This window comes from Chlamydotis macqueenii, chromosome 1, assembly GCF_036417535.1.
Source record: "Chlamydotis macqueenii isolate bChlMac1 chromosome 1, bChlMac1.mat, whole genome shotgun sequence".
Lineage (NCBI taxonomy): Eukaryota > Metazoa > Chordata > Aves > Otidiformes > Otididae > Chlamydotis > Chlamydotis macqueenii.
In genome coordinates, this window is record NC_141556.1 from 69,675,078 (window position 1) to 69,701,118 (window position 26,041).

Sequence of the window (26,041 nt, forward strand, 5' to 3'; positions counted from 1 at the left end):
TAGCAGCCAATCACCGCTCAAGTCCTGCCCCGATTGCAGCGCCGCCCAATCAACAGCAAAGCGAGGCAACCAATGAGGGACCCGCTAAGGGGCGACTACGCTAAGGTACGGGAGGGAACTAAGTGCGTGTCGGGGGGTGGGGGGGGGGGGCTGGGGGGTTGAAAGTGGAAATTTTGGAGAGGAGGTGCGGGCGGTTTGGGCGCAGCACCGAGGGGCCGAGCTCCCCGCAGCCGTGGGGCAGACACCCGGGCTAGGTGGCGTCTGAAACGGCTGCCGGCAGCGCTGGGGGCTGTGGCCGGCGGGGAGGGGGCCGGCTGCCCCCTGGTGCCCGCAGGGGAAAGCGCGGGTGGCCGGGCCGTCCCGGGGCGGGTCGGTGTCCCCCGAGGGCGGGGGGGCTGCAGCGCCCCCCCCTGCTCCTCTCAGGGTAGGAGGGGTTTGGGTTTTTCCTGCGCCAGACGGGACACTCAGCCGATAATGTTTTTGCACTTTAGAATTAATTTTATTTAAAATAGGTGACACTGATGAAATTGTGGATGGACGGTTTGTGGGTTGGTTTTTTTTTTTTCATTTTTGTAGGTTTTTTTTTTTTAATTTTTGTGGTTTGTCAACATCTGGTTTCTGCTGATGCAAGACTGAAGGCAATCACTGAGCGGTGGCCCAGACTCTCCCTGTTTTCTGCTTAGCAGCTCTGCCTGGGCTCTTCACGAGGAATTGTCTCTTCTAATACACAGAAAACTATTACACCCCGCGTTTTGTCCTGTAGAAAATACTCTTTCCTTTTTTTTCTGAAAAAAAAAAAAAAATCCGCAGAACTCAAACAAATCTCGTGGGATAACCATCCCATGCCTTCACCGGCAGCGGGGCAGATGCAGTAAGTTAGAGCAGAGGCACCTGAGACACCAGAGGTCTCGTGACGGCCAGGTTACAAGCATCTTCAGTATTCTGCATGGAACGGGTACTCCTTGTGATTTTTGCAACTGAAAGAAATCAAAAGAGGGAATGTTATTTCCATGGGTGACCTAAATATTGTATTGAGCTGCATGAGGTACATGGAGGAGACACCAAGGGAAAGATTTCCGTCACGTAATTACAGAAAGAATGTGTGGAGATATGTGTCCTCATTTCTCTAATGCACAGATGAAGTGAACATCCAAAACCCATTTTTTTTTTTTTGTAATTCAAGTTAGAAAGAGTTTCCTGGAAACTGAATTAAAAATGAAAATGTAGTTTGTTTGCCTTGTTTTGTTTTGTTTTGTTTTAAAAATGAAACTATTAAACCCTCTCCTGAAAAAGTATTTTTGAGACTAATGAGTTGGAATTTGAGTATGATTTTTAAGTAAACTGAATTTCATGCTACTTAGTAGCTGTGAGGCAAAATTCCTTGTAAAGAATATGCAAAATTTAAGGGTTGGAAAAAAACAAGCAGTGTCACTTACTTGCTTAATGCACAGATCCTCCAGTTTCTGTTAAAGCTGAAAATGGTTGCCATCTCCTCTTTAGTCAATTCAAAGTCAAACACCTAACAAGAGAAACAGCTGCAAATCACCGCTTTGAAAAGTCAAACAGTGTGAAGAAAGACAAGACTAGAGAGCAGATCCACACTGGAGGGTCCATTTTCAGTCATGGACCACTGAATTAACAGATAGAGGAACAACTTGTTTTATGGATACAAGAACTATTTTATGAATATTGCTTATTCCATATATGACTTTTTTAGCATGCTGCTGTCTGTGGGCTGCAAGCAAGCTGTGCCTGCTGATTCATCCACAAGCCACAGAACGGGAAACATCATATAAGACCTGTTCATCTGTCCTCTCCAAAGGTAGGCCTGGCTTAACTGTCAGTAGACTGTAGGTAAGCATAAAGAAAGAAAAAGCCCAGTCCTCTTGCCTGAGGAGGACTTGGGAAGGGTGAGAAAGAGTCACTGCTTGCTCTGCAGAGGGAAGGCATGCCGTCCCTGAACATGCCATGCACCCACATCACTCCTAATCACTCACCTTGAAGTTCTCCACAATGCGCTGTGGTGTGATAGACTTTGGAATTGCAATCACATTTCTCTGGATCTGGAAGCGAAGGAGAACCTGCAAGAAGAGAAAACTGAGTCAGAGAGAGGACAGTTCCAGCTCTGGAGGAAGCAGAGCTTATTCCAGTACCTGTTTGCCATCGAGTGTATATTGCAGTAGAACTAAACCCTTTCTGTGGAGCTGCAATTCAAAGAATTCCTGTCCCTGTGGCCTAGGTATCTGTTCCTGAAGGGCAAAGACAAAGGTGGTGGAGACCCACAAGTAAGACCTCTTTTCCCATCCAGCTTTGGGACAATCAATTCCTTTCCTTCCCACCTGGACTCTCAGCAGTCTATGCAAGGCTTTCATTCTCTGCAAGAGGACTTGAGAGGAGAAGCAACATCTGGAGATGGGTAAATAATCTTTTTCTGTCTGAGGCCCAAAGAGATGGTAGTTGCATACTTTGCAGGCCATATAGTAAACAATCTACATTGTTAGGGAAAAATCAGGAGTGGCAGAGTTCATAGGGAATGGATGCGGCTTCTACCTGCTCCTCCTATCTATTTTCCTTAATGGTTGTGTTACAGGAAGGAGTACCCACTGGCAACCTACGTACCTGTGCTGGGGTTTTGTTGTGCTTGGCTGCAATCTCTTTGATCTTGGGGTCATCCAGAAGGGAAGGATCCTCTGGCTTAGCCCTGCACAGGCAAAAGAAGATCAGTGGGGGGGAAACTCCATAGAAAGATCCAGCCTAGCAACTGAGATATGTATCTGGATGAATGATTAATGGTCCACTTGTAGTCTCAATGCTTCAAGCATAATCCATGCCAGCTCCCTTGCAATTGCAAAGTGATCTTACCATGGTCTGTCAGGAGAGCCAAGAGGACAGTACGCTGTCACAGTGATCCCTTTGGATTGACAGTACTTGATCAGCTTCTCCTGGGTTAAGTATGGATGACATTCAATCTGCCAACACAAAGGCACAGAGGCTGATAGTGTCAGAATTGTTGTAATAATGCAGTGCGCCATGGATTATCTCCTAGTCCAATGAGAGGCTGCCTTTTGCCCTAATTTGCCAGTGGCCTACATGATAATATGCATCCTTAGTATTGAAGACACCTATTTTTATGCAAAGTGCTTATACAGCTTTTTCTGCAGTGGTTTCACAAAGCTCATCTCTGGGTATTTTGTTCTTCCAGAAAGAATGTTTCATAGGGAAATAGTCCAACATTTGTAAACAGTGTTTCTGCAAGGTGAGACAAAAAAGGAAGTATCCCAGTGCCTTGTGTACCCAGAAATATTCAGAGTGGAATTTAAGAGTACATGCTGTTTTCTACTTTGTTCTCCCTTTTTCCATATCCTCATTTAACTGAAATTGGATCTTTATAATCCCTGAAAACTATTCACCTGCAGTCACCTAGCAGCTTACCTGGTTATTTGCAGGCTTGTGCTTCAGTCCTGGCTTGTTCAAGATTCTTTCAATCTGCTCATGGTTAAAGTTGGAGATACCAATGGCTTTTACCAGACCAGCATCCACCAGCTCTTCCATGGCCTAACATAGAGAGGAGCAAAATCATCTTCTGGTATGCAAAACAGGTTGTGAAGATGTTCTTCCTGATGTGGTTTGTTTCCTGTCATGAACATGAGTTAACTATTTAGAGTTGCAAAGCTCTCTGAGGGAATAGCAGGTTGGTGCTGTCTCACCCACGCCCAAATTACGTTCCTTGAGTTTGTGGAAATTCACACCAAGTTGCATGAGGAAAAGAATGATGATGCTCTGTAGACGCGGAAGTCACGGACACTGCACACTGACCAATGTGATCAAGCAAATGCCACTTTATTGCCCAAATAACTCAGGTTATATAGATATTTTAGTTCCTGTTCATGTGCTGATTGATTGGTTAGTATGTGCTGTCCATTGCGCCTAAGGCAATAATTTGTTTGGTTAAAGATGTATACTGGATACAGTCATGTACTTCTTACTTTGTCCATCGTACCGTTGCCTCTCAGCACGTATTTTTGCTTTGTCCATTGTGCTCAGATCCTGTTCACTTCGATACATTCACCCATATTCCCATCCGCATAACTCACTTCGCTACGTTCGCGTACATTGATACACTTGCTCATATTCCCATCCACTACATCCATGGTCCGCTGCCTGCAGAGGCCTCTGACTCACAAATTAAACAGTCCCATTGTGTCTGGATTGTTCACTGTATGTCCATTGCTTTCCAAATATCCCACAATACTCAGTAGCCCACTATTATGCAAACACTGGAGGGCACTGCTCCATGCTGTAGGCAAGATCTCAACCTAAAATATCATTATTTCTGTAAAATGGATTTGAGCAATTCAAGAAGGGCACAAAAACTGTGGTGAAAACAATTGTACAGTTGTTACAGTCAAGGAAATAACTTTTTCTAACCTCAGTCTGGTCTGCAGTTCCACTGAAAGTGATTGTGCAGCTGACTATGGGTCAGGCACTCAAGTAAGGCACTCGGGGAACAGGAGCAACTAGGTAATGACTAAGCACGCACATTATGAAAAACCGCTTTGTACTGCCTTATGTTCCTTCCAACTAGTTTTGCATGCATGAGACAACGGTTCTGTGACTGTTGATGGAATGGAAACATGCAAAAGTTATGAGGACAGAGGACATGATTTTTCTGCTGTGGTTGAACTTACCTCCCACGTCTGTAGAAAATGAGTGTCGCTAAGTATAGGCATGCCTTGGTCATCTTTGGGAAACAGCTCATCTCCTGCCTGTCAATGAGAGAGAAAATGCTTGAAATAATCTCTGTTGGGACGCTAGCTGTGTAAAAGAACCAAACAGGAACGTAAGGTGCTAGAGCTAACAGTGCATGAAACAAACTCAAGTAATTCTTATCATAACTTTATTAATTCTTCAGTCATTCTTAGTTCATGCCAGGTCATGGCATTTTTGCCAGGTACTGTCCCAATAAAACCAGATATTTCTGCTGGACCCATTGAAGTAATGATCCATTAAATGCGTACAGGGAAGCGATTTACTCATATAACGTTCTCCTGAGTTCACTTTATATATTGTTCTGTTATGCATGTTTAGGAATAGTAGCTTCTTTAGTTATTTTTAAAAAGGTATATGGAGAATTGACTTCAGTCCTGTGAACGCACACATTTATACTGGAGTACAGCTGCTGAAAAAGGTACTGCTGACAGATTTCCTGTGGGGAGACTCACTGTTTAAGTTCCTGTATTAGGAAAATTACAACAGCCTGTAACTAGACAGTATGGCCAAAGTGTTTTGAATGATTGGCGTTTTCTGGATGCCACAATATTATGCAGTTTCATTTGACAACTTTATCCACATAAAGCTAACTAAAACAATATTGAGAGAATGAAATGAAGACGAGGAGCTCAAAAGCTTTAGGTAGAATAGAGATTTTGATCTGGGTGTAGCAGAAAGGAAAGGCTAAGAGCACATGAATATATATATATTTACACACACACTGATGTAAAACCTTTGAAGTAAATGTAGTTTGTGAAAGTTTGGTATCAAAAAACCTCATCTTTTGAAATCCAGGGTCTGTGAAACAACACCAAGGCTCCTACAGCCAAGGTCAGCTCAATCTGGGCTGTATTAAGTACTTGGTGATTAAAGAGAGAAATGGAAAACAGAAGCATTTTCTTTGGCTCTGCAATTCTGTAACATGCAGAGGAAAGAATTTCTGTCAGGCAGCAAAGCACAGCCCTCCTTCCCATAAGCGGTAATTTTCAGATAAGCATGCTTCAGATTTGTAAAAGAAAGGGAAAGCGGCATAGCTTATGGTTGCAGCCAGGAGGCCTGGTCTTAGCACTAGATCTATCTCACTGGTATCAAAAGGGCAGAGGATGCTGTGCAAGCAGCAGTCTCAGGGGTAGAGATCAAGAGCCTGGCTCACGTGGCCAGACTAAAGCTGCATGAGCAGCACCAGAGCAGCAATGGTGCACACAACAGACACGTGCTCTTTCTGGACTGGAGCAGCAGAAGTGCTGGAAGCGTTACTGGCAGTTTTGAGGAGCTCTCCCAGGAAGAAAAGCCAAGGGCATTGCTGCTACTGTACCTTGAACCCAAGAGGCCAGTGCATGAGGTAGAGATCCAGGTAATCCAGTTTCAGGTCGGCAAGAGTCTTCTGGCAGGCTCCCTTCACCAGATGTTTTTCATAAAACGTGCACCACAGCTAGAGACAAAAAGCCAAGGCACCCCATGACCTTTCGGGTTAAAACCCTCAGTTACTCCTGCATAGGACAGAAATGCTCCATCTTAATTGGAAGGTGATGTGGAATTAAACCATTCTAATGCTCTTCAGATGCGAATTGCTCTGTGATGGGACTGGCCTGTGACAGTGAATGCAGTGTATGCAGTGGCAGTACATATGATCAGACAGATCTGTAGTAGAAACTCCTATTGCAAGGTCAGACTTGTGTAGAAAAGGATGGCTTAGCTCAAGAAAGCTTTCTGTCAGATTTGACCATTTGGACATTTCCTGTAAAAAATTTAGCAGTCAAAACCAAGAAAACACAAGACAAGCCACAAGAAGTAGTTGGCACCAACCTTTACCAAGGTAAGAAGTAACTTCAGAATCTAGCTAAATATCCTCGTTTCCTTAATAATCAAGAGAAGGAGAACGCAAGAACTACACTTTCTTTGGGAGATGTGCTGAGCAGATTACACTGTCCCAAGGTGCCCAGAATCTCATCTTCCTTACACAGCAGAGACACCCCTTTGTCAAGACCGCGAGCCCAGCTGCTGGAACAAGCACCAGCCACTGCCAGGTTTTTCTCTGCTGTGCTTTAGCAGTCAGTGAGGGGCTGATACCAAACTGGTACTGCCTCTGTATCAGTGCATCACACCAAGTAATCTCAGACCTTTGCATTTCAGGTTTCTACGTTGCTTGGTGCTGATTCCTTTCTTCTGCACCAGTTGGTCTGCAGATGGCACTTCTGGGTCTCCTCAGCAGTGCCAGACCACAGCAGGGTGCAGACACAGCGCATCCTTTCTAACTCTCTCCACAGAATGGGTTGAAGCAGTAAGCTTGTATCAGGAGTGACTTGCATGATGATGTGAATTGCTTTATCCTACAGCATGAAGTTTGTCTCCAGTATTTAAGCTTCCTACTATGAAAATACTATAGGCAAAGTATTCCCCCACACCTGCTCCAGAGTGGAAGATCACCAGATCCTTACCTTACTGACAATGAAGAGGTCCTCTCGTTTCACAACGCCTTCCTTGATTTTCTGCTGGATCCCTTCCCCGATTTCATTCTCATTCTGGTACACGTAGGCACAGTCAAAGTGGTGGTACCCAGCATCGATGGCAGCCGTCACTGCAGCCGTTACCTTCCCTGGTGGGGACTGAAAATCCATAAATCTTAAGAATCTCAAATCAGTACATTTTAAATACCTGTACTCTAGCAAAATAAAATTAGGAAAACGGCCTTAATTGAAAGCAATCTCCCACCCCCCGAGACTGTGTTATTTTTTCTTTACAAGAACAGTATTTATTGCAGTCATAAACATGTACTCCAGGTCTTGAAGCTATTCTCTACCCGTTTCTCCGTAGCCCCGCTCCCACGCAAGTTCAGCCCAACAACCAGAGAGAGCAGAGCCCCTGACACCAGGTCAGCTCTTCAGAGCCAGACCAGGGGGAAGTGAGTTTTGTGGCAGGGAGCTCTGCAATACTGGTGCTTTTCTCTGAAGCTGTTACCTTCCATGTGCCCAGCCCCAGGAGAGGCATCTTCGCCCCGGTGTTCAGCTGCACGTAGGTCGCCATGGCCCCGCACACCGTCTGCGCAGCCCCACTGCAGCCGCCTCTTGCCCAGCTGCTTTAATAGTGACTGGCCAGGGAAGATGGCGGAGCGGCGTCAGTGCTCTGGGTCCTCCCGCATCCAGCAAACATGGCTGCAGCTTTTTGTCTGTAGACTCAACTCACACAGATTAATGTGAAAGCTGAATATGATTATAAATCGCAGAGGTTATCAGCACCCTGGGGCATGCAGTGATGCACTCTGCAGACCTTTCCTTCTGGTGAATTTCCTTATCAAAAGATAAGGATTGAGGGCAGGTGTGCCCTGGATCTGGCTTGTGTCTGTGCGGAGTTCAGTTCCTGCAGCGCCCTGTCCCTGTGCCACGGGTTGTTCATGCCTGTCTCGCTTGTGATACGTGCCAGGGTGTTGCAACACCCTGTTGCAGTTCAGCTCATTGGTTACCTGATGGAAAGCCTGTTACATGCAGTGGCACTTTGGCCCGCAATTTGTCATCAGTGAAGCTGGGGGGATGTCCCGAAGTGAATCAATAAACAGGGACTCTCCAGGGAAGGGCATGAGACAGAGGTCTCTCGCTTTCTGCTCATGGAGCTGCTCCCTCGCTGCTGGCTCTGTGGCTGTGGGCTGTGAGCCATGGGCCGAGGAAGGGCTGAGCCCCATTTCTGGAGCAGCCCGTCCCCACGACAGGGATGGTGGTGGCCTGGGCTGGTCTCCCCTTGACAGAGCCTTATGACCCTGCGTGCTGGTGAAGTGGGACGGCTAGGGAAACCCCGTCGTGAGTTTACAGTGCAAGAAGTAGTTCCTGTTCACCCCCATACACCAAGGTGACGGTATCTACGCTTCACAGGCTGGGAAGTGAGGCGCAGGGCAGAACAGGGAAGCTCCCACAGCGCATGTGTGGCAAAGGTGAGAAGTAAAGCTAAATTACATTTTTTTTCCTGATCTTAACAGGACCATCCCTCTGGTAAAATTCCAGAATTTCTTTTCACCTTTACCTCTACTTATTTTATTAGTATGGGCAACAGGCATATCTTTATGGCTTGTTTTTTAGTGGCCAATATATTCATAAAATAGAGTTTCACAATACAGAGAGAGACACATGTGAGTGTAGAAGAGGAGATCTGTCCTGTAGCTACGTGGTCATCGTGGATATCATATATAATTACTGTATAAACTAATACATTCTTTTGCACAAAAAATAGAGCAGGATCCAGGTAATGGATGGGAGGGTGCATTTTAATGTTTTGCACACACGGGGGCAGAGTTAAACTTGTGTGTGACTGCTGCTTTTGAATTTCTTCAATAACCTCTCAGCAGATTGAATGGCATATTGCATTCCGTAGATTTCATAATAATGAGAAGGTGGAACTCTCTCTTCCTCTATCTCTTTTCCTAAAAAGAATACGAGGAAAAAAATAAAGGTAGCTAACATTTATAATAAATAAGTAGGCATGAAAAATTTCCTGTAGGGATTCAAAAGATGCAATCTGAGTTTTGAAAAGGAGATTAGTATCATAGAATCACAGAATGGTTTGGAAAGGTCATCTAGTCCAACCCCCCTGCAAGGAACAGGGACATCTCCAACCAGATCAGGTTGCTCAGAGCCCCGTCCAACCCGGCCTTGAATGTTTCCAGGGATGGGGCATCCACCACCTCTCCGGGCAACCTGTGCCAGTGTTCCACCACTCTCATTGTAAAAAAATTCTCCCTAATATCTACTCTGAATCTACCTCCCTCTATTTTGAAACTGTTACCCCTAGTCCTGTCACAACAGCCCCTACTGAAGAGTCTCTCCCCGTTTTTCCTGTAGGCCCCCTTGAGGTACTGGAAGACTGCTTGCTATGAGGTCTCCCTGGAGCCTTCTCTCCTCCAGGCTGAAGTTAGTACTTATCACTAACATACTGACTTTCTGAATTGTCTGATCATTAAATTAAAGGCACAGAAAATAATTTCCTTTCCCCCACTGTCTTTTGCACCGAAATGTATGAGACTGTTTTTCCTGCCTCAACTCACTGCTTTCTCTCAAAGATTTTCCAAAACTTGCACTTTTAAGCATTGTGAAGGGTAAATCAAGTCTGTTTCCTGCCTCCTGTTAATCAAGCACTTACTTACAACATATTGTATATCCCAGGGGAAACAGAAAGACTGTCTAAAGTTTAGAATGGTTGGATTTACTATGACCAGTAGCACTTTAATGTGCTCAGTGCCTCCAGCCTGTTTTTGACTGCAGCAATCAATGGGGATTGTGGGCTGTCTGCAGCGTGTAGGAAGCAGTACGCGCTGTACGGGGTTGGGTTGTCAACTCCACGTCTGCGGCCAGAGGCTACTTCCATTGGGAGATTTGCCACTGATTCCACAGCATCGGAGGAAGTCTTTTGCTAAAATGTCTGCCAACAGTGTCAGCTCTCTCTGTTCAGCCAGTCTAATACCAAACTCTAGTCTGTTTTATCTTTTTTTTTCTCTAACGTATTTTGTGTATTGGCCCCGATGTCCATGGAATGGCTGGATGTCACGATTTCAACACTGTGTACATTTTCCAGTGCTTCCTCAGCAGAGATCCTCCCTGCTGCTCACGATGAAGCTGTGGCAGTGGGTTGGGCATAATGCGGGAGACAAAATTCCTCAGGATCTTCATCCCATGCTTGGCCTGAGCATGCTAGCATCTGGAGAAAGGAACCAAGAACAGCCAGAAGAGTAGGAACTAACCTTTCCCCAAGCACCTTCTCCACTCTAGTGTAAACCAGTAGGCTCAAGCTGATTGAGTGCACAGTGGGATATTGTGCCAGGGTAAGAAAGCAGAGCTGCTAAAAATGGTTTATGGCCTTCTTTTATACTTCTGCTCACTGTGTGTCACCCTCTGGAGAGAGATGAACTTCCCAGAAGGAGTAGTCACATTCTAAGGTTGCCACAGCATTGAACAGACAAGAAGTGTAAAGCGATATATTTTGGTTTCTGACAAAACCCCAGCCAGTCTGGCTCTGAGGCTGTAGTAACTATTACTGTTACAAATAGAGGAAACAGGGGAAAGTCTGTGGAACATCAGCTTGAAACTGCGTCAAATGGGGCGGTTTGGTGATAAAGAGAAGTGTAACTTGCCAACAAGTGGGTACCTGAGGGTAAAAAAGAGGGAAGAGGTAGTTAATAAAACTGTCAGGCAGTGGGGAGCTGACCCCTGGAGGCAGTGGGGGAGGTGTTGACAGCAGACAAGGGCAAGGCAAGGCATGTTCACAGTATTCCCAAAATATAATATGGTTACATTTTCTTCTCGGTCTTGTCTACAGGAAAATCTTACGCTGTTTCATTATGTTGATGCAAATGCCTTTTTTTTGGACAGGTATCAGTTGAAGTACGTTGTATATTGATTTAGCTTAAAACCGTTCCTTACCACTTCAGTTAAAACAGTAGAAAGCACGCTTCAGCAAAATAACATCTGTCCTCCCACTGACTTAGCATTCATTTAACAGCATCAATTTTTGAACCGGTTTAATTAAACTGCGACTTCCTTGCACAGGCCGGGACTGGTTGCTGCAGAAGCCGAAGCATGTCAGTGTCTTTTGTGTCTTTTCTTGAACTTGTAGAAAGAAACCTTCTGATCATAGACTTAATGTGGGACTGGCAAATACTTTGCTTGATTTTCTCTAGGTCAAGCCCTGTGAGAAGAGCAGGTAGCAAAGCATCAACAAAGACCATACGTTCTCAGTTGTTTCTGTGGAAGAATGAGCTTTCTAATGAGGGGATAAGCAACTTAAGTTAAACAGGAAGGACACTATGGCCAGCCTCCAAACCCAACTCATCTGCAAATGGAAAATTTGCCCATCCCAGATCTACATTCCTGTCCAGTTCTGTTGGTAGGCATGGTTATCACAGGAACAAGATTTTCCTCTTTCATATATGCAGACTGTAGGTTTTCTAAATCTCATCACTTTTGAGAACAGTCTGCTATTTTTCTTCCAAGCGGAGGCTCTTGTCCTTGTGGAAAACTATTTTCATGCTCCATTTCAAGTTTCAGCAATTGGCTGTGTCTAGTTTTGATGAGAAAAGAGGTGCTTCAAATGCCTTAAGAGTGGAGGGAGGGATAAGTTTTCCATTTGTGTGAAATACAAAAGTGTTGAAAATATTTTCCTCTTGTTTGAAAATCAAAACAAAATGAAGCACACAGTAAAACTAATTAGTTCATCTTGGTTAGGAACAACATAAAAAATACCACTGTGGAATCTGTGCAATTAGAGCTGAATGGAAATTGCTTTATAACCTGAACCCGTACACAGCAGGGGAGCCAGATTGTTTTAGCTGACTGAGTTGCTCAGGTTTTGTGAATACGAGAGCAGAACCTCATGTGGTCTTTCTCCTGTCACATGGCAGGACCCATGGGCAATATGAACATTTAGTGGGGATGTGGAAAGTCCAGTGATTCCCACAAAAGTTTGGCTTATTGTCCTTCACTAATCCATGGATCTGCGCAGTTATTTCGCTGTGTGCTCTAGGTTTGCTGTAGGGTAGGTCAGATGAGCTTCTGCACTCCCAGCACCTGTCATTTCCAGAAGTAATTCCGGGCATGCAGGGAGGAGGCCATGAGCTGCAAATTGTTCTGGCAGGATGCTTCCAGCTATTATCTTGTCTGGGGACTCTCGCTTGTTCTGTAACCAGAACATGTCTGTAACCTGAGGGGCTGGGAGATGGTGGCCAGGTGTGGGTTGCTGAAGAAACCAGGAAAATTAATTTGGTCTCTGTGTGCTCACAGCTGTCCCGGTAAACTAGATGTAACCCAGAAGACCAAATAAAGTGGCTTCTGCATATCTAAAGTTTGTGAGCACCTATATCTTCAGAAGGGCAAGAGACCTTGGTCAAGTAACATGGGGCTCATTTGATGGTATCGTTCTAGAGGTATTTTAACTGCCCCCTCCTCCTCCAAAAAAAAAGATATATACTTTGGTACCAGAGATATGCTGCTTCTGCAAATGCCGTCTTAAGACGGTTTTGTTCTCATAGATCCATTGAATTGATCTTGGCTCAGTTATGTATTTGGTATATTGCAGATGCAGACTTCCACAGCGAAAAATAATGACAGCAGTACTAAATGTTTAAACAAGTACTTGACCTATTCAGAATCCTAAATGTTCAATAGTGCCTCGAGTCTCTGGGAAGCAGAAAAGTGACTTTTTTTTTTTTGTAATATAAAAGAGAGATGCTGAATTACAGGCAAAGTATTTTTTTTTCCAGGCTCTTCTGTGAACAGACAGATCTGATGGCAATAGAGAGGAATAGACTAATTTGAATAAAAAAGCAGTGGAAATCAGGCACAAAATAATTGTCTGTGTGAGCAAAACAGATGTGAGATGAAAATTAGGCTTGAAAAATTCTGGGAAGTTGGATATCCTGGCTTCCCATCCATGCATGATTTAGTAGTTCTGGCTGCCTTTCCGCTCATGCTCCTTTTTCGGCAGGAGGAAAGCATGAATTAACTTGTGATACATAGCTATTTATTTAGCAACTTAACTCCTAAAGTTTCCTGGGAAACAATCCTGTAAAAGAAAGACTGATTTTGTTACTTTTTAAAGTCAGGAGCAACCCCGCTGCATTCTGAGAAGTTACGGTAAAGTAGAATGCTGTGACTCAGTTCTCAGTCCTCTTTATATTATCTAATAATGACACATAGGACAGATCTTTTTAATGTAGGAAACTCATTTTTGTGCTCTATTCAAAACCAAACTAAACATCAGTCAGGCTTCTTTTTTAAACTGGTATGATGCAAGAGAGCCACAGTACCATGGAAGGAAATGTAAGAAGCACGAGACAAATCTTTGTCATTTGTAGAGTGTTTGTGAGAAAACAAACATAATAAATACATACAGAGATAGCTCTGCACATACACATCAGCAAGTTCTTAGTTAACCCAGCGTTCACTGTAACATGGAAGTAAAAAACTTTTAAGTGCTTTTCTAAGGTGAACCATTATTTTTTAATAGAAGACAGCAGTAGAAGCAAACTTGAATATGTCTTGTGTGTGTTTGTTGTTCTCACCATTCTCTGCAATGACACAAGAGTTCTTATTTTACCTTTTTGGTTATATTTGCCCAGATTCTTATGTGCTGTTACCATGCTTTAGTATCAGCACCATCCAGTCTGTTTTTTAACTAACTTATCGTGCCTTGACTAGACACCACGTTGCTGCTTTATTTTTTTCAGAGGCCCTTTTAAATTATCTCTTCCCAGATGGCTTCTTACTGACGTCTGATGTCTGCAGCACTTTGTTTATCGTAGGGGAAAAAAAAAAAAAAAGCAGATTAATCACAGGATTTTCTTTGCTTTTTATACTACTACAAGTGAGTTAATTTGTACAGTATTGTGAGTTGAAAACAGTGAAATGCTCCAAACCAAAATCTGCAATGTAAACCACTCCAAACCCACAAAATTTAAAAGTGAACCTTGTAGAGCTTCAAATTGTGTTTCTTTGTCTAGAAATGGGAAAACTCTGGTTGTGAGAAAGAATTTTGTTTTCCCAGCTGTTGGCACCCTGTACAACATCTTTTAGAGCTGTTTTTCAGGACTAGAACTGTATCCATGAGGAGTCCTTCAGAACATTGTGTTCCACACACTTTCCTGTAGCATCTAGGCACCTGTTGTGGTAAGGTGTTTATTTGAAGGTGTCCAGGTAATGGTTTTGAGGGCATAGAGAATGTAAGGTTTTTCCATGTGTATGTTTTCAGCTTGGGATATGTAGAATAAAATAGTTTTTTTAATTAAGAGTTCAAAGGAACAGACAGAAGTCACATGTTTTACTTCAGAATAACATGACCAGTACCTAGCCATAGGGATTACATAAGAAATTCAGTTCCCACTTTGGGTTTGAAATACGATGCCTCACATAGCAGCTTCCCTCCGTCTGTTTTGCATATAATGAAAGCTTTTATGTATTTTCTTCCTCTTTCTCAGTCATTTATTTGGTACATAATGATTCAGAAAAACTTCTGCATTTACTTAAAGACTAAAGCTATGAATCTGGTGACAAATGCAGGGTTAGTTTAAGTGCTTACACACTCACTGCTCTTTTTTTTTAAATAGATTTTACCCCCAAGCAATGGCGTTAGAGATTAAAAAAAAAAAGTAGCATACTTTATTTGCCTTCCACATGGACTTATGCTTCTGGTTTTGACATAAAGAGAAGCCACTCAGATGCGTGAAGTTATATATTGCCTCCATACCCAAACAGGATGAAAGCTCCCCTGTATTTACATATGAAAGCAGCATTGTATTAGGCACTAGTAAAACAAAAGGTGAAAAAGGCCCTTTGCTCAGGAGCTTAAATTCTAATTTTGTGACTAACTGGTGTGCAGAGTACACCTCACTGCTCTGTCAGGTGCACCCCCAAGTTTTAGGTAATAATAGGCTTGGCTTAAGACACGGTGGTGTGATATATTGGCAAATAGGGGTAGGTGTGTGATGAAAAATTACCCACGCAAAGGGATGCTTGAGCCAAGGAAATGTTGAGAACCACTTATCTGGTTATTGCAAGATGCAGTGAATGGCTCTAACAAAAAGACAGAATTAGGACTGGTACGTCCTTGCCTGCTACATGCTCTCTGAGCTCTAATGGAGAAAAGGCTCTATTTTCCTTGTATTATAGACCGAGGTCTGGTGTATAGACGTGTGAAGGACTTCAGGCCAACAGGACTGTGCAGCATTTCATGTCAGCTGTGGCTATGGTCTCAGGAACAAGGGAAATAGCTCCCAGTCCATGAATGGTGTAGAAAGAATAGGTAAGGAGACTGAAGGCAGGGATGGCTAAGATGGCTGTGGTGTTACGAAGAAACATATCCCTCCTGGGTAGCACTGTCCTGCTAACAGGAAGGTTAACATGCACTGTGGGCTTCCCAGGCCCCTGTCCACATTGCACGTTGATTTCTTAGTAGAAATAAAGTTTGCGTTTAGTTTACAAGAGAAGAGATAACCTGTGTGGGGGAAGGTGATGGGCAGGGAGATGGATGTAGCCAGAGTGATTTTACCATGTAACAGTTCTGAGTCCTCCTGGGGAAACAGGGATGTGTTTATCTCTCTGGGTACTCCCAGACCTTTCTCAATACAAATCTGGCCTCAAATGAAAGTGGACCCTCAGAAAAGTTGCAGAGAAATGTGAGAAAAAAATAGCATGGACAGAGATAAGACAATCAGGTGTTGAAAATGGCCTAAATGGGCCTGCATCCAGGAAAAAGGTGAGGATTCCTTGGGCACACGTCTGGGTGGCAGAGAGAACGGACATGCTGCTGGCAGCAACCAAGGTGGAGAGGAGCAGGGAGAGTCTAGCCGGGGAGGCACAAATTCGTGCAGTAGAAAAACACCCAGGAGGAAGTTTTAGATAAAAGGTTTCAGAGTTATTGAAGAGTGTGAGTATTTGATTACAGAAGTTTCTTTTGAAGATGCAATTATTAATGAAGACAGATCATGTATCAAATAGGGATAAACAAAGAGCTTAGGGTCTTCTGGAAATTACAGTGGCTGTGTGGCAAATCCTTGATCTAGCTTTGAACAAAGTGACTATTCTATGAAGAAGTACCAAGGGCATAATCAGTGAAGAAGGCTTCTGTTTGCCACAGTTTTCACCAATCATTAATCAGCCTTTCATCTTTCCAGTTCTGTTTTCTTCTGTTTCTGCCTTGCTTAGCTCCAGGCCTTTCTTCAGTGCGGTGCAGTTGCACTGGTGCCTCAGCGGAAGTTTACGTGTTGAGGAAAGGAGTTTCCTGAACTGCTTCTGCCATAAACATTCCAGCTAAATGCTACAGCCTGGAAGGGCTCCAGAGCAGAGACCCTGAAAAACACAGTCCAGCTGGTCTGAAAGATAATAGCTGCCAAATGAGCGTAGCCGTCTGCAAGAAGTCACGCACAGATATACGGCTTCGACTCTTCTGTCCTTGTGTGGTTTGAAGCACAAATCAAAGTCATTAGGCTGGTTTTGCCGTGCTAATGAAATGATCTTGTTCAAAGACTAATGGAGATAAGAAATCTGTATTTAATGGCGATAGAGGTCCTGGCCTGTGGCATAGGTTGCTGTCTACTCACTTGTAGTTATGACTGCATATTGGCATATAATGTTTCTTTCTGTTAATTGTATTCTTTGTTATTGAAGTACAGCAAATATGTAGTGCTGATACTCAAGAGTAGATATTTTTCTTTCTATCTCTAAGACCTTTGGTTCTTTTCCTTGCAAAGTCAATCAGCCTGTGATGCACCCATATTCAGAGCTGTATCACTAGTACATTAGTACAAGAGGAGACAGGTTTGATCTGACTGGAGACGGCGTGATTGCAGGTGTGTGGTCATGCAGAGTGATGTGGGAGGGTTTCTCTTTACGAGTTCAAGCTGATGGGTGGCAAATCAAACTCCTCTGGTACAGTGAATGTAAGATTAGTTTGATTATGTAGGCTGAACTGGCTTTATATTGTAGGTTTTGGCTTAGGCAAAGTTGAAAGAGATGACAGGTAATTGTTAACATTAAAGTTAGTGGGTGAGATGAAAAGGATCGTATGTGTCACTGTAAGTGCAATTCACATCCAGTGGAAATATTTTGCAAGAGCAGCAGATTTTATTGTGGTTCTGTACTGAGGTCAGCCGTAGCTCTTTTTATCAGGAAAAGCATTGAAAATGTTCTCCCTGAGATGCAGAATGCTTTCTAGAGCTTCCCAAATACATGAGGAACAAAGCCAGTGCAGTAACCACCAAAGAGACACAGGATGCTGCTTATCACTTAGCACACAGTGCTGTGCTGTGCTGTGCTGAGAGCCTAGTGAAACAGTGTTTCATCTGGCTGGTCCTTTTTTTTTCCCACTGACAGGTTAGGGTCTAATCCCTATAATTGCAAAACAAAACAACCTTTCTCCTCTCGGCACTTTAGAGATGTTATTTTAATACCTCTGCCTCAAATTTTCGTAGATTTCCTTGTGTTGCTTTTTCCTATCAGAATCTGAATCCCTCATCTTTCATTTTCATGCACTATCATTTTAACCTACTGAAAATGAAAGATCACCTCTATCTCTCCCTTGCAGAGAGGGCGATAGAGCACATTTGGTATACATTCAATTTGTGGCCTTTTAAACTTTGCATTGTGGCTGTTCAAGGGTAAGGATTTAGAGAAGAAAATGCGATTCTGATTACGTATAAAAGATGTGCTCTGTTTCTTCTTAGAAATAAAAGCAGACCTATGGCAATAGAAGCAGTAAAGGACACCACCTTCCCACGCCGCTTCTCTCCATTTCTTGCCAGAGCAGCTCCGTCCACTTGGCTTTGATTACTTCGAATCGCAGTTACGGCCTGTGGGTATGACGGTGGCTAGCATGATTGTGAAGTTCCTAGGCTCACGTCTATTTTTTTTTTTTTTTCCCTGCTGATTTCATTATGAGTAACGAGATGTTGGACCCTTGCCTCTCACCAAAACCAAAAGGTCCTAAATCCAGAAGAAAAAAGTGAAGGCTGACAGAGGGGAAGACCCCGCCTGGCTGACCCTGTGCCCCGTTTCCTCCTCGAGGAGCGAGGGGGTGCTGGCTGGCAGCCCAGGGCTCCTGCCCCCATCCCGTACCGAGGCGGCTCTGGGCCCAGCTCCTTCCTTCGCCTGCTCCCAGCCCCGGCAAAGTGAGGGGGGAGGTGGGTGAGGAGGCGGCGATGCCCCGGGGGCGGAGGGAGGCCGGGGCCGCCCAGGCTCTGGAGGAGCGGAACCCCCCTCCTCCTGATGCAGCCGGACCGGGGGTGGTTTCGGGAGAAGCCTCCGGTCTGCGTTCTGCGTGACCCCATTTCTCCGTTGTGGTGACATGGACAGAGCGGTAAGCATCGCCCGGGCCCAGGCCGCCCTGCATTTGCCCGTCCAGAACCACGGAGAGGCCCGGCCCGGCCGAACTCGGCGGGCCTGGGCTGGGCTCGGCTCGTAGCCGTGCCCGTAGGCACGACGCCGCTGTCTCGCGTCACCGCCCACGGGCCCCGTTCTCACTGGCTGAGGGCGGTGCTCATCTTCTGGGCCAGCCAATCGGGCTCCCCCGGCTTCGCGGGCGCGGGGCCGCCGCGGCCTCATTAGGACGCGGGGCCCACTCCTCTCCCGGCACGGCGGCGGCGGAGCGGCGGCAGGCCGGGCGTGCTGCAGCGGCCCCGTAAGGTGGGGCGGGCTGGGCTTCGCCTGTTCGTTCTCTGAAGCCGGGGGAGGGCGGCTAACGGTTGTGTGGAGGGGCTCCCGGCGGGGCAGGAGGGCGCCGGGGCGGCCGGGGGCGCTCCTTGGGAGGGGATGTGCCGGGAGCCGGCCGGGTGTGTGTGTAAGGCGGGGGGGGATCCTCGGAGGGGAATGATGGCGGTTTTGGGGCCTGGGGCAGGTCGTGGCTTCCTGAGGGGACAGTAGCTGTGAGGCTGTGAGCTCGTGTGTGTGTTGCTGCCCTGCTCTCCGGCACCTGAGCAGGTGAGTTTGTGCTGGTTGGGGCGAGGGGTCCTGGAAATGACCGCCTCTGGCAGTTAGGCCCTAAAAGCGTGCTTGGCTAAAAGCTCTGCTGAGGTATGAGGTTATCCTGAGCACCTTGCCCTCTTCTGCTGTGCTGAGCTGGGATCTGTATTGCTGCTGTTTTATCCTCCACGGTGTCCCAGAGGTTTTGGTAGATTTCTGTGTACAACAGCCATGGTAATTGCAGTCTAAACAAATCTCGGGGAGCAAGTGATATCCTGGGGCATCTGGGGAAAGAGAAACTTTCCCTTGTTGAAAATGTAGGAGCTGTGCATATGCATCTTTTTGGGAGAAGGGAACTGGTAGCTTTCTCAGCCCATACAAGATGTGCATGCTCTATATTTTTACAGCTCTGAGAGCAAATGATGGTTGGCATAACCATTTGCCATTGTGGTTTCTTTCTATGTGAGCACTTGGTGTTTGTTCTCTTCCTGCAGGTAACTAGCCAAGAGTGTGTGGTGGCCTCTGTATAAAGCAGCTCTTGAGTTTGTGCTGGGATTTGTGTAGGCTGTTTCTTTGCCATAGGAAAGGTGAGTAGGATTATTTCCATGTGTTGCTCTAAGGCTTTCTAGCTTAAATGCTTCCATAAGTGGACTGATATTTAAACAACCCTGTGATTGCCAGTCCCTTCTAAACTTGTTGGAGAATACTGATTCTGCCTAATCTTCTGAATGAACTGGAGTTTATGGTCCCCAGATGATCTTGGATCTTTCTATGAGTCTTCCCCTGCCATCCTGTTATATTCATTTAGTTCTTATTGTTTTTGGCCAAAGGTACCCAACTAAGAACATGTGAGAACGGGTGCATCCCCTGTATTAATGAGTCTTATTTTTGGCATTGAGTCTTAGTTTACAAAAACAAATTATGTAATCTGTTCCTGTGGATAATACAATCAATTTGAACAATGAGGTATCTGCAGAGATAGATCTTTTTGTGGGGCTATGTTTTGTGTAGTAGTTCATGCTGTGAATGTGCTGCAATTTTTAATCATATCTATGGGATATTGGAGAGAAATCACTTTGGCTTTAGATGGAAATGCTATCTGATACTCCTTGTTATAAACCTGGGATCTTAAGGGATATAGTTTAGTATTCTGAGTCATGACACCTGGATCCTAACAATATTTGTTTTCTTTGCTTAATGTGCAACTGATTATTGTGAGTGGGAAAAGGGGAACATGCAAGGGATTTTGTCTGAGATGCTCCTTGTCATACACAAAATTCAGGCCTCCTTTGCATGAAATCACAGAAGACTTTCCTTTGCATTTACTAGCTGTCTATTATGTGTCAGACAATACCTCCTAATATTCTGTAAAAAATCTGTCAGTGCTCAAAGGCTTTTTAATCCTGAGCTGTACCAGTAGTCAGAAGGCAGAGCTGGGGAGGTGTTGTGTAGTGTCCTTGTGTAATGTAGACTCTATATCCTGTGGGAGTAAAGGAGAACTAAGCTGCTGCTACAGTCGAGATCAAATTACTGAGGCTGTTAATGAATTCAACTTTTCTATACACTTTTTGAAAGTCCAGCAAAAATGAACACTGATATTGTGCTGGGTGCTTCCCAGAACCTGGAGTGCATGGGTCTAACCCATCCTACTGACCTAATTCAGAGTCATGGTGGGCCTGACTTTGAGATGCTTGGAGTATGTTTGATGCAGCTTCAACTGATCTGAGATGATTGGAGCTCCCATAAACATATCTGTTACGGAAATGTAGTTCAAAGTTGGGCCTCCCACTGTCTGTGGTTTTGAGAGCACTTAATGTTCAATTAAGTAAACAGCAGTCATCCCAGTGCAGAGTTGTATTTTTTTTTCCGCTGCTCTGTCCATTGCTATCTAGTCTATGACATCTCAAGTCAGAGTAGTCAGGTGGGGCTTTCAGAGTTGCAGTACTGTATTAGATGGACCTTTCAGGAATCAGAGTCTGCTAGAAGACCTTTGGCCACACTGCAAAAGCTTGGGTGAGTGGTCAAAATCCATCTCCCGTTGAGGACAATCCAGAGGTGGTCCTACTTAGTCAACAGGAGCAGAGAAAGGTGCCATTTGACCTTATAAATGTGTGGCTGCCTGTTATTTAATGAGGACAGCAAATATGCCATTTGTGCCCACTGCAAAAGTAAAAACATTAATCCTGGTGCCTGGGAACTTGGCATTCTAATTCATAGACACAAGAGGGAAAAATATACTTGAAAGTCAGAAAGGGATGGAATAATCTGAGATCACTTTTGGATTCAGTGAAATAAGGACTTGGTAGTTGTGCGTTGCATCCCAGAGTAGCTCTGTTACGGCATTTGGGTGAGCAGGAATGATGGGGGAGCTTGCCTGGGGAAAAATCAAGCAGAGATTGGTGTAATTAGGACGGGATGGGGATGTGAGGAAACAAGTTATGCAGAGCATGATTATGGTGACATCTTGGAGGAACGCTAATAAGGTTCTATGCATGGCCAGTTCCAATTCTGTGATCCTCCTCTTCAGTTGCTCTGGTTGAGGCTCACAGCTGCTGTCAGGGCCTGCATTCCCTCAGAGGCAGTGTGGGTCTGGGCAGCTCTTAGGAGCTTGGGCTCCATGTCTCAGCTCTGAGTTCACTGGTGAGAGTTGAGATCTGCTTCTCTGAGAGCCTCTGGTGTTGACTGAGGCTCTGTTCAAGCACTTGAGGAGAAACCTTTAGGCTTGTACATATCTGCTACTAATCAGTTGAGTAAGTGTGCTAGTTGCAACAAGCTGGGTGGAAGGTGTTGCTTTTCCTCCCACAGGAGGGTGGGAAGGAATTAAAAGCCAGGAGACCTGAAAGGCAAAAACATACTCAGCAGACACTTTATTTGGTTGTTTTGATTCTGGTAGTTGTCTACTCTGCTGCCATATTACTATTGGTAATGCATTATCTGTGGGATGTTTGATGTATCTGTCTCATGTCTCTGTCCAGATGTATCATTATTAGATGCCAGACCAGTTGTCGTCTGTGCCAAGCTGCAACCAAAATGGCCAAGTACAGGCTTATTCTCTTAAGACATGGGGAAGGAGCCTGGAACAAGGAGAATCGCTTCTGCAGCTGGGTGGACCAGAAGCTGAGCAGTAATGGGATAAAGGAAGCTCAGAACTGTGGCAAACACCTTAAAGCACTGGGCTTTGAGTTTGACCTCGTCTTCACCTCTGTACTCAGCCGTTCCATCCAGACTGCATGGCTTGTTCTGCAAGAGATGGGCCAAGAGTGGGTCCCCATGCAAAGTTCCTGGCGACTGAATGAACGTCACTATGGTGCACTGATTGGTCTCAACAGAGCAGAAATGGCTCTGAATCATGGGGAGGAGCAAGTGAAAATATGGAGGAGAAGCTATGATGTTACTCCACCTCCCATAACTGAATCTCATCCTTACTATGAAGAGATATACAATGATCGCCGATATAAGTGCTGTGATGTCTCTCATGATAATCTCCCAAAGGCTGAAAGTTTAAAAGATGTGCTTGATAGACTCCTTCCCTATTGGAATGAAAAGATAGTGCCGGAACTGAAAAGGGGCAAAATGATCCTTATCTCTGCTCATGGTAACAGCAGCAGGGCATTGCTGAAGCACGTGGAAGGTAAGTGTTTTCCTTTTAGCCTTCCCCTCTTCTCTTTACTCAACTGCTTAAAGCTTTACATTTTGCTCTGTAGTGTATATTGCTTATCTGGGCAATGGCTGTGGTGTGCAAAGAGAAAGTAATAAGTTGGCCTGTTGGAACAGGAATCAAACTGGGGGAGGTGGAAGGGGGAGTTAACTAATTAAGTTAATATAGTGAATAAGAGAGCTAGGTGCTTCCCCTTGTTTCTCACTACTCATTTTAAACTACTGTATTCAAACTAACTTTGTGGCTGGTCTAGATAGACGCAAACTCTTCAGGCTCTAACGACTTTTGGATTTATTCAGCTGCTTTGTCATAAGGGTTGAAGTAATAATTAAACAAGCATTACTATAACATATAACTGGGGAAGACATTCTTGGCTGTTACTGTGGTGGGTCACTTTTAAGGCTTCATTCCTGATAATTCTTTACTAAAAAAAGCTGCTGTGACAGGGAGTTCTGCAGAGAGCAGGTACTTGCTAAAGCTTGTGCAAATACTGTATTACTCCCAAATATGGAAAATGCATTCCAATAAACAACTAAGTTGGTATATAAGCAACCTTATGCTAAGATATTTTGGGACTCAAAAAGGATGTGATTTAACTTTAAGTTATTGCTAGATTCTTCCCCCCCTGCCTTTTCTTTAATGATATGGCTTCTAGTTTAGGTTATCCTAAACTGGCAGATGGACTATAATTTCTTTGAGTAGAGTAGAACTCAGTAGTTATACAGGTATGAATGCAGCCTACTAGAGGTGTAGTTGCAAGTATGCACAGAATAGATTGTATTCACTGAATTTTCTAGTTGTAAAACCCTCTGGTGTGTGCCTCTACAGCTCTGACTCTGCTGAGTACTTGTTGCATTCAGGCATGCTGGAACAGTCAGGAGAGCTGATGCTTTAGCAGGAATTGGAAGCCTAGGGAATAAGCATGTATAAGTGACTTCTGGAACTATAGAGGCTGTGAATTCTGGGGTACAGATCACTACTTGGAGGAAGGTTGGTTCAGCCAGTTCCACTGATGTGGTCAGGGTAGTTGTCCACATCGTGTGAAATGATAAAGAATTGCGAAAGGAAAATGGGGCAGGGGGATCTGCAACCATGGTGTCTCCCCTGCCCCCACAAAGAACTGAACCAGTTCCATGGAACGATGCTGGCTGAGCCCCCATGACCTTTGGTGGTGAAATGCTGCAAGGTGCTACAGCTTCAGCAGAAGCCCTAGGCCACTTTCTTTGCAGGCATGCACCAAGGCTAGAGCTGACAGCATCAGTGACTGGTGAAGGTTACTTTAAAGTTAGTATGGCTGGATTCCTTGTTGCATTGAGATCAGAGAACAGTGTAAGTTACAGCAACTGCAAGCTTTTCTTTGGGGCAGTCTGTTAAGTATAACTCTTCAAGGGCTGCTCACACTCAACCAAAGTAGAGTAGAACTGTGTCTCTTGTATGCCCTACCCTATACCTAGTCCCTCCCAGCATGTGCTTACATAGGGAAATGTGAGGAATCCTTGGCAGAGGATCTAGCTCTGTTAACTGAGGACTGTCTGTCAGCTACCCCAGGTCCTACACCGGAGCAATTGCCAGATACATGCTGGCTCTTTTGCCCTTTATGCAGTGGAGATTTGGATTGCTGCAGAGCTGGCCTGAGGGGTGGTGTGAACAGAGCTTTAAGACTCCTGATATTGCAACCTAGGTTTTTTTTTTTCTTTTTTCAGAGCTCCAGCCTTTGTCTAGGGGGATCTAAGGTTCTGTATCTGCATTGCTGACTGTCTGTCTCTCTCCTGAAAGGCTGTGAATTGTGAGCTGCTCTGGAGCTTTGCTGGAGTTGGACCTGATTAAACAGTGTTTTAAATTTCTTGGTTTACTGTACTTATAGCACCCCCTGTGAGGTGGACTTCTTTGACAAGCTTAGTGTTTCCTGCACTTGAGTAGAAGTTTCTGGGACCCTCTATCTTAGCTGGAGCCATGTTTTCTGGCATTTAGAAAATTGGGCTTTGAATGCCTCAAGCAGCAATCCTACACAACTGCTTAGATGTTTGTGCCATAGTGATTACTTAATCCTGGAAGCTGTAGCTTGGAATTTTTAAATGGAGTAAATATTAATGTTTTAATTCAGTTTGATCTGATGAAACAATTCTAATTGTTTCAGTGTGAAATTTAATTTATTTTCAGAAAGACTGCAGAAGCAACTGTTTCAGGGAGGGGTTTTTTTAAATGAGTTTGCAGTGAAAGTGTAATTGAAATGTGGATCTGCTTTCTACTTGCACACAAAAATCATCAGAGCAACAGAATGTCAACGTAACAAGGCTTTGATTATGTGTTTGGATTTCTTTTTTTTTAGTGCTCAGGGTGGACCTCATTAAGGTATGTAGGATCTGTCATGGTTTGCACTTAAGGACTTCAAGTGATATCCTAGTACTCTTTCTGAAAACAGTATTTAACACACACTAGACCATACTCTTGTATGCACTTGGAAATTGGAAACAGCAGCTTCTTGGAGAGCTTGCTCTTCTGTCCTGGTGGGCTGTGACATTTCTCCCAGAGGGTGCTGCTGAAGATCTCAGTTCTGTGAGCTGTTGGTGTCCAGTGAGGATGCTGGGCTGTATTTCTTCTGGGTAATCCTTACAAATTTGATAAATGCCACCAAGGACAAGTGTGGCTGTTCTGTGCAAACTTGTCAAAGATACAATGTTGGCATGAAATTAAGTGTTTGTAACTGAGCTTGTCCAGTTCTTTCAGAGCACTTGTTCTTTGCATCATTGTCAGGTGATGTATGTGATGATGGTAGGTATCATTGGCACAACTGAAAATTAGCAGAACAAGAGGACAGTTTTCAGTATATGTTAAGAGTTGGAAAGACCTTCCAAAAGTAACGTGTTCTTCAGGCAGCGGTCTTGTGCTTGTGCTTGCTGGTGGAAGTATCTTGTCATAACTTAGCAGCTGTTTTGTTCTGTGACTTCCTATAGTTGTAGACCATGACCTGTAACTTCTATCGTTAGACAGGCCATATGTTTTTATTTCATGGTATACCATCTCTGATGCATTGAAAAAGCAATGATAACAGGATGTTAATGAGGAGGGTATCTAAAGTAACCATATCAGAATTGTTTGAAAAACTTTACTTTGGATGCTGAACCATCATATTGATAATGAAAGCATCAGATGCTGAAATTTGTTAAATAAACATCCTATATGCACA

At 44.4% G+C, this 26,041-nt stretch overlaps 2 protein-coding genes across 7 annotated transcripts in view; one reads left to right on the top strand and one right to left on the bottom strand.

Annotated features, from left to right (window-relative positions):
* The window catches only part of BPGM (bisphosphoglycerate mutase), a 74,885-nt gene that overhangs the window by 29,471 nt on the left and 19,373 nt on the right, over positions 1-26,041 (top strand). For 3 of the 6 annotated variants that reach the window (XR_015259606.1, XM_086755950.1, XM_086755930.1), the window contains exons 1-3: positions 3,478-3,586; positions 19,691-19,783; positions 22,172-22,827. Coding sequence is in view for 5 of the 6 variants with exons in the window: in XM_086755950.1 (XP_086612076.1) it covers positions 22,227-22,827 (601 nt within the window). In the remaining variant the exon portion in view is untranslated. Of the gene's footprint in view, positions 1-3; positions 106-1,717; positions 1,823-3,477; positions 3,587-18,817; positions 18,921-19,690; positions 19,784-22,171; positions 22,828-26,041 lie in introns of those variants that run through there. The other 3 variants (XM_086755938.1, XM_086755959.1, XM_086755968.1) reach the window with 3 other exon arrangements.
* On the bottom strand, positions 476-7,895 carry LOC104473151 (aldo-keto reductase family 1 member B1). The gene is made up of 11 exons (XM_086755900.1): positions 7,729-7,895; positions 7,209-7,376; positions 6,086-6,202; positions 4,689-4,766; positions 3,433-3,555; positions 2,863-2,969; positions 2,620-2,701; positions 1,998-2,081; positions 1,437-1,519; positions 892-977; positions 476-782 (listed from the first exon to the last, which is right to left on the bottom strand). The coding sequence occupies exons 1-10, from the start codon at positions 7,792-7,794 to the stop codon at positions 935-937; spliced, it is 951 nt and encodes a 316-aa protein (XP_086612026.1). The 5' UTR covers positions 7,795-7,895; the 3' UTR covers positions 476-782; positions 892-934.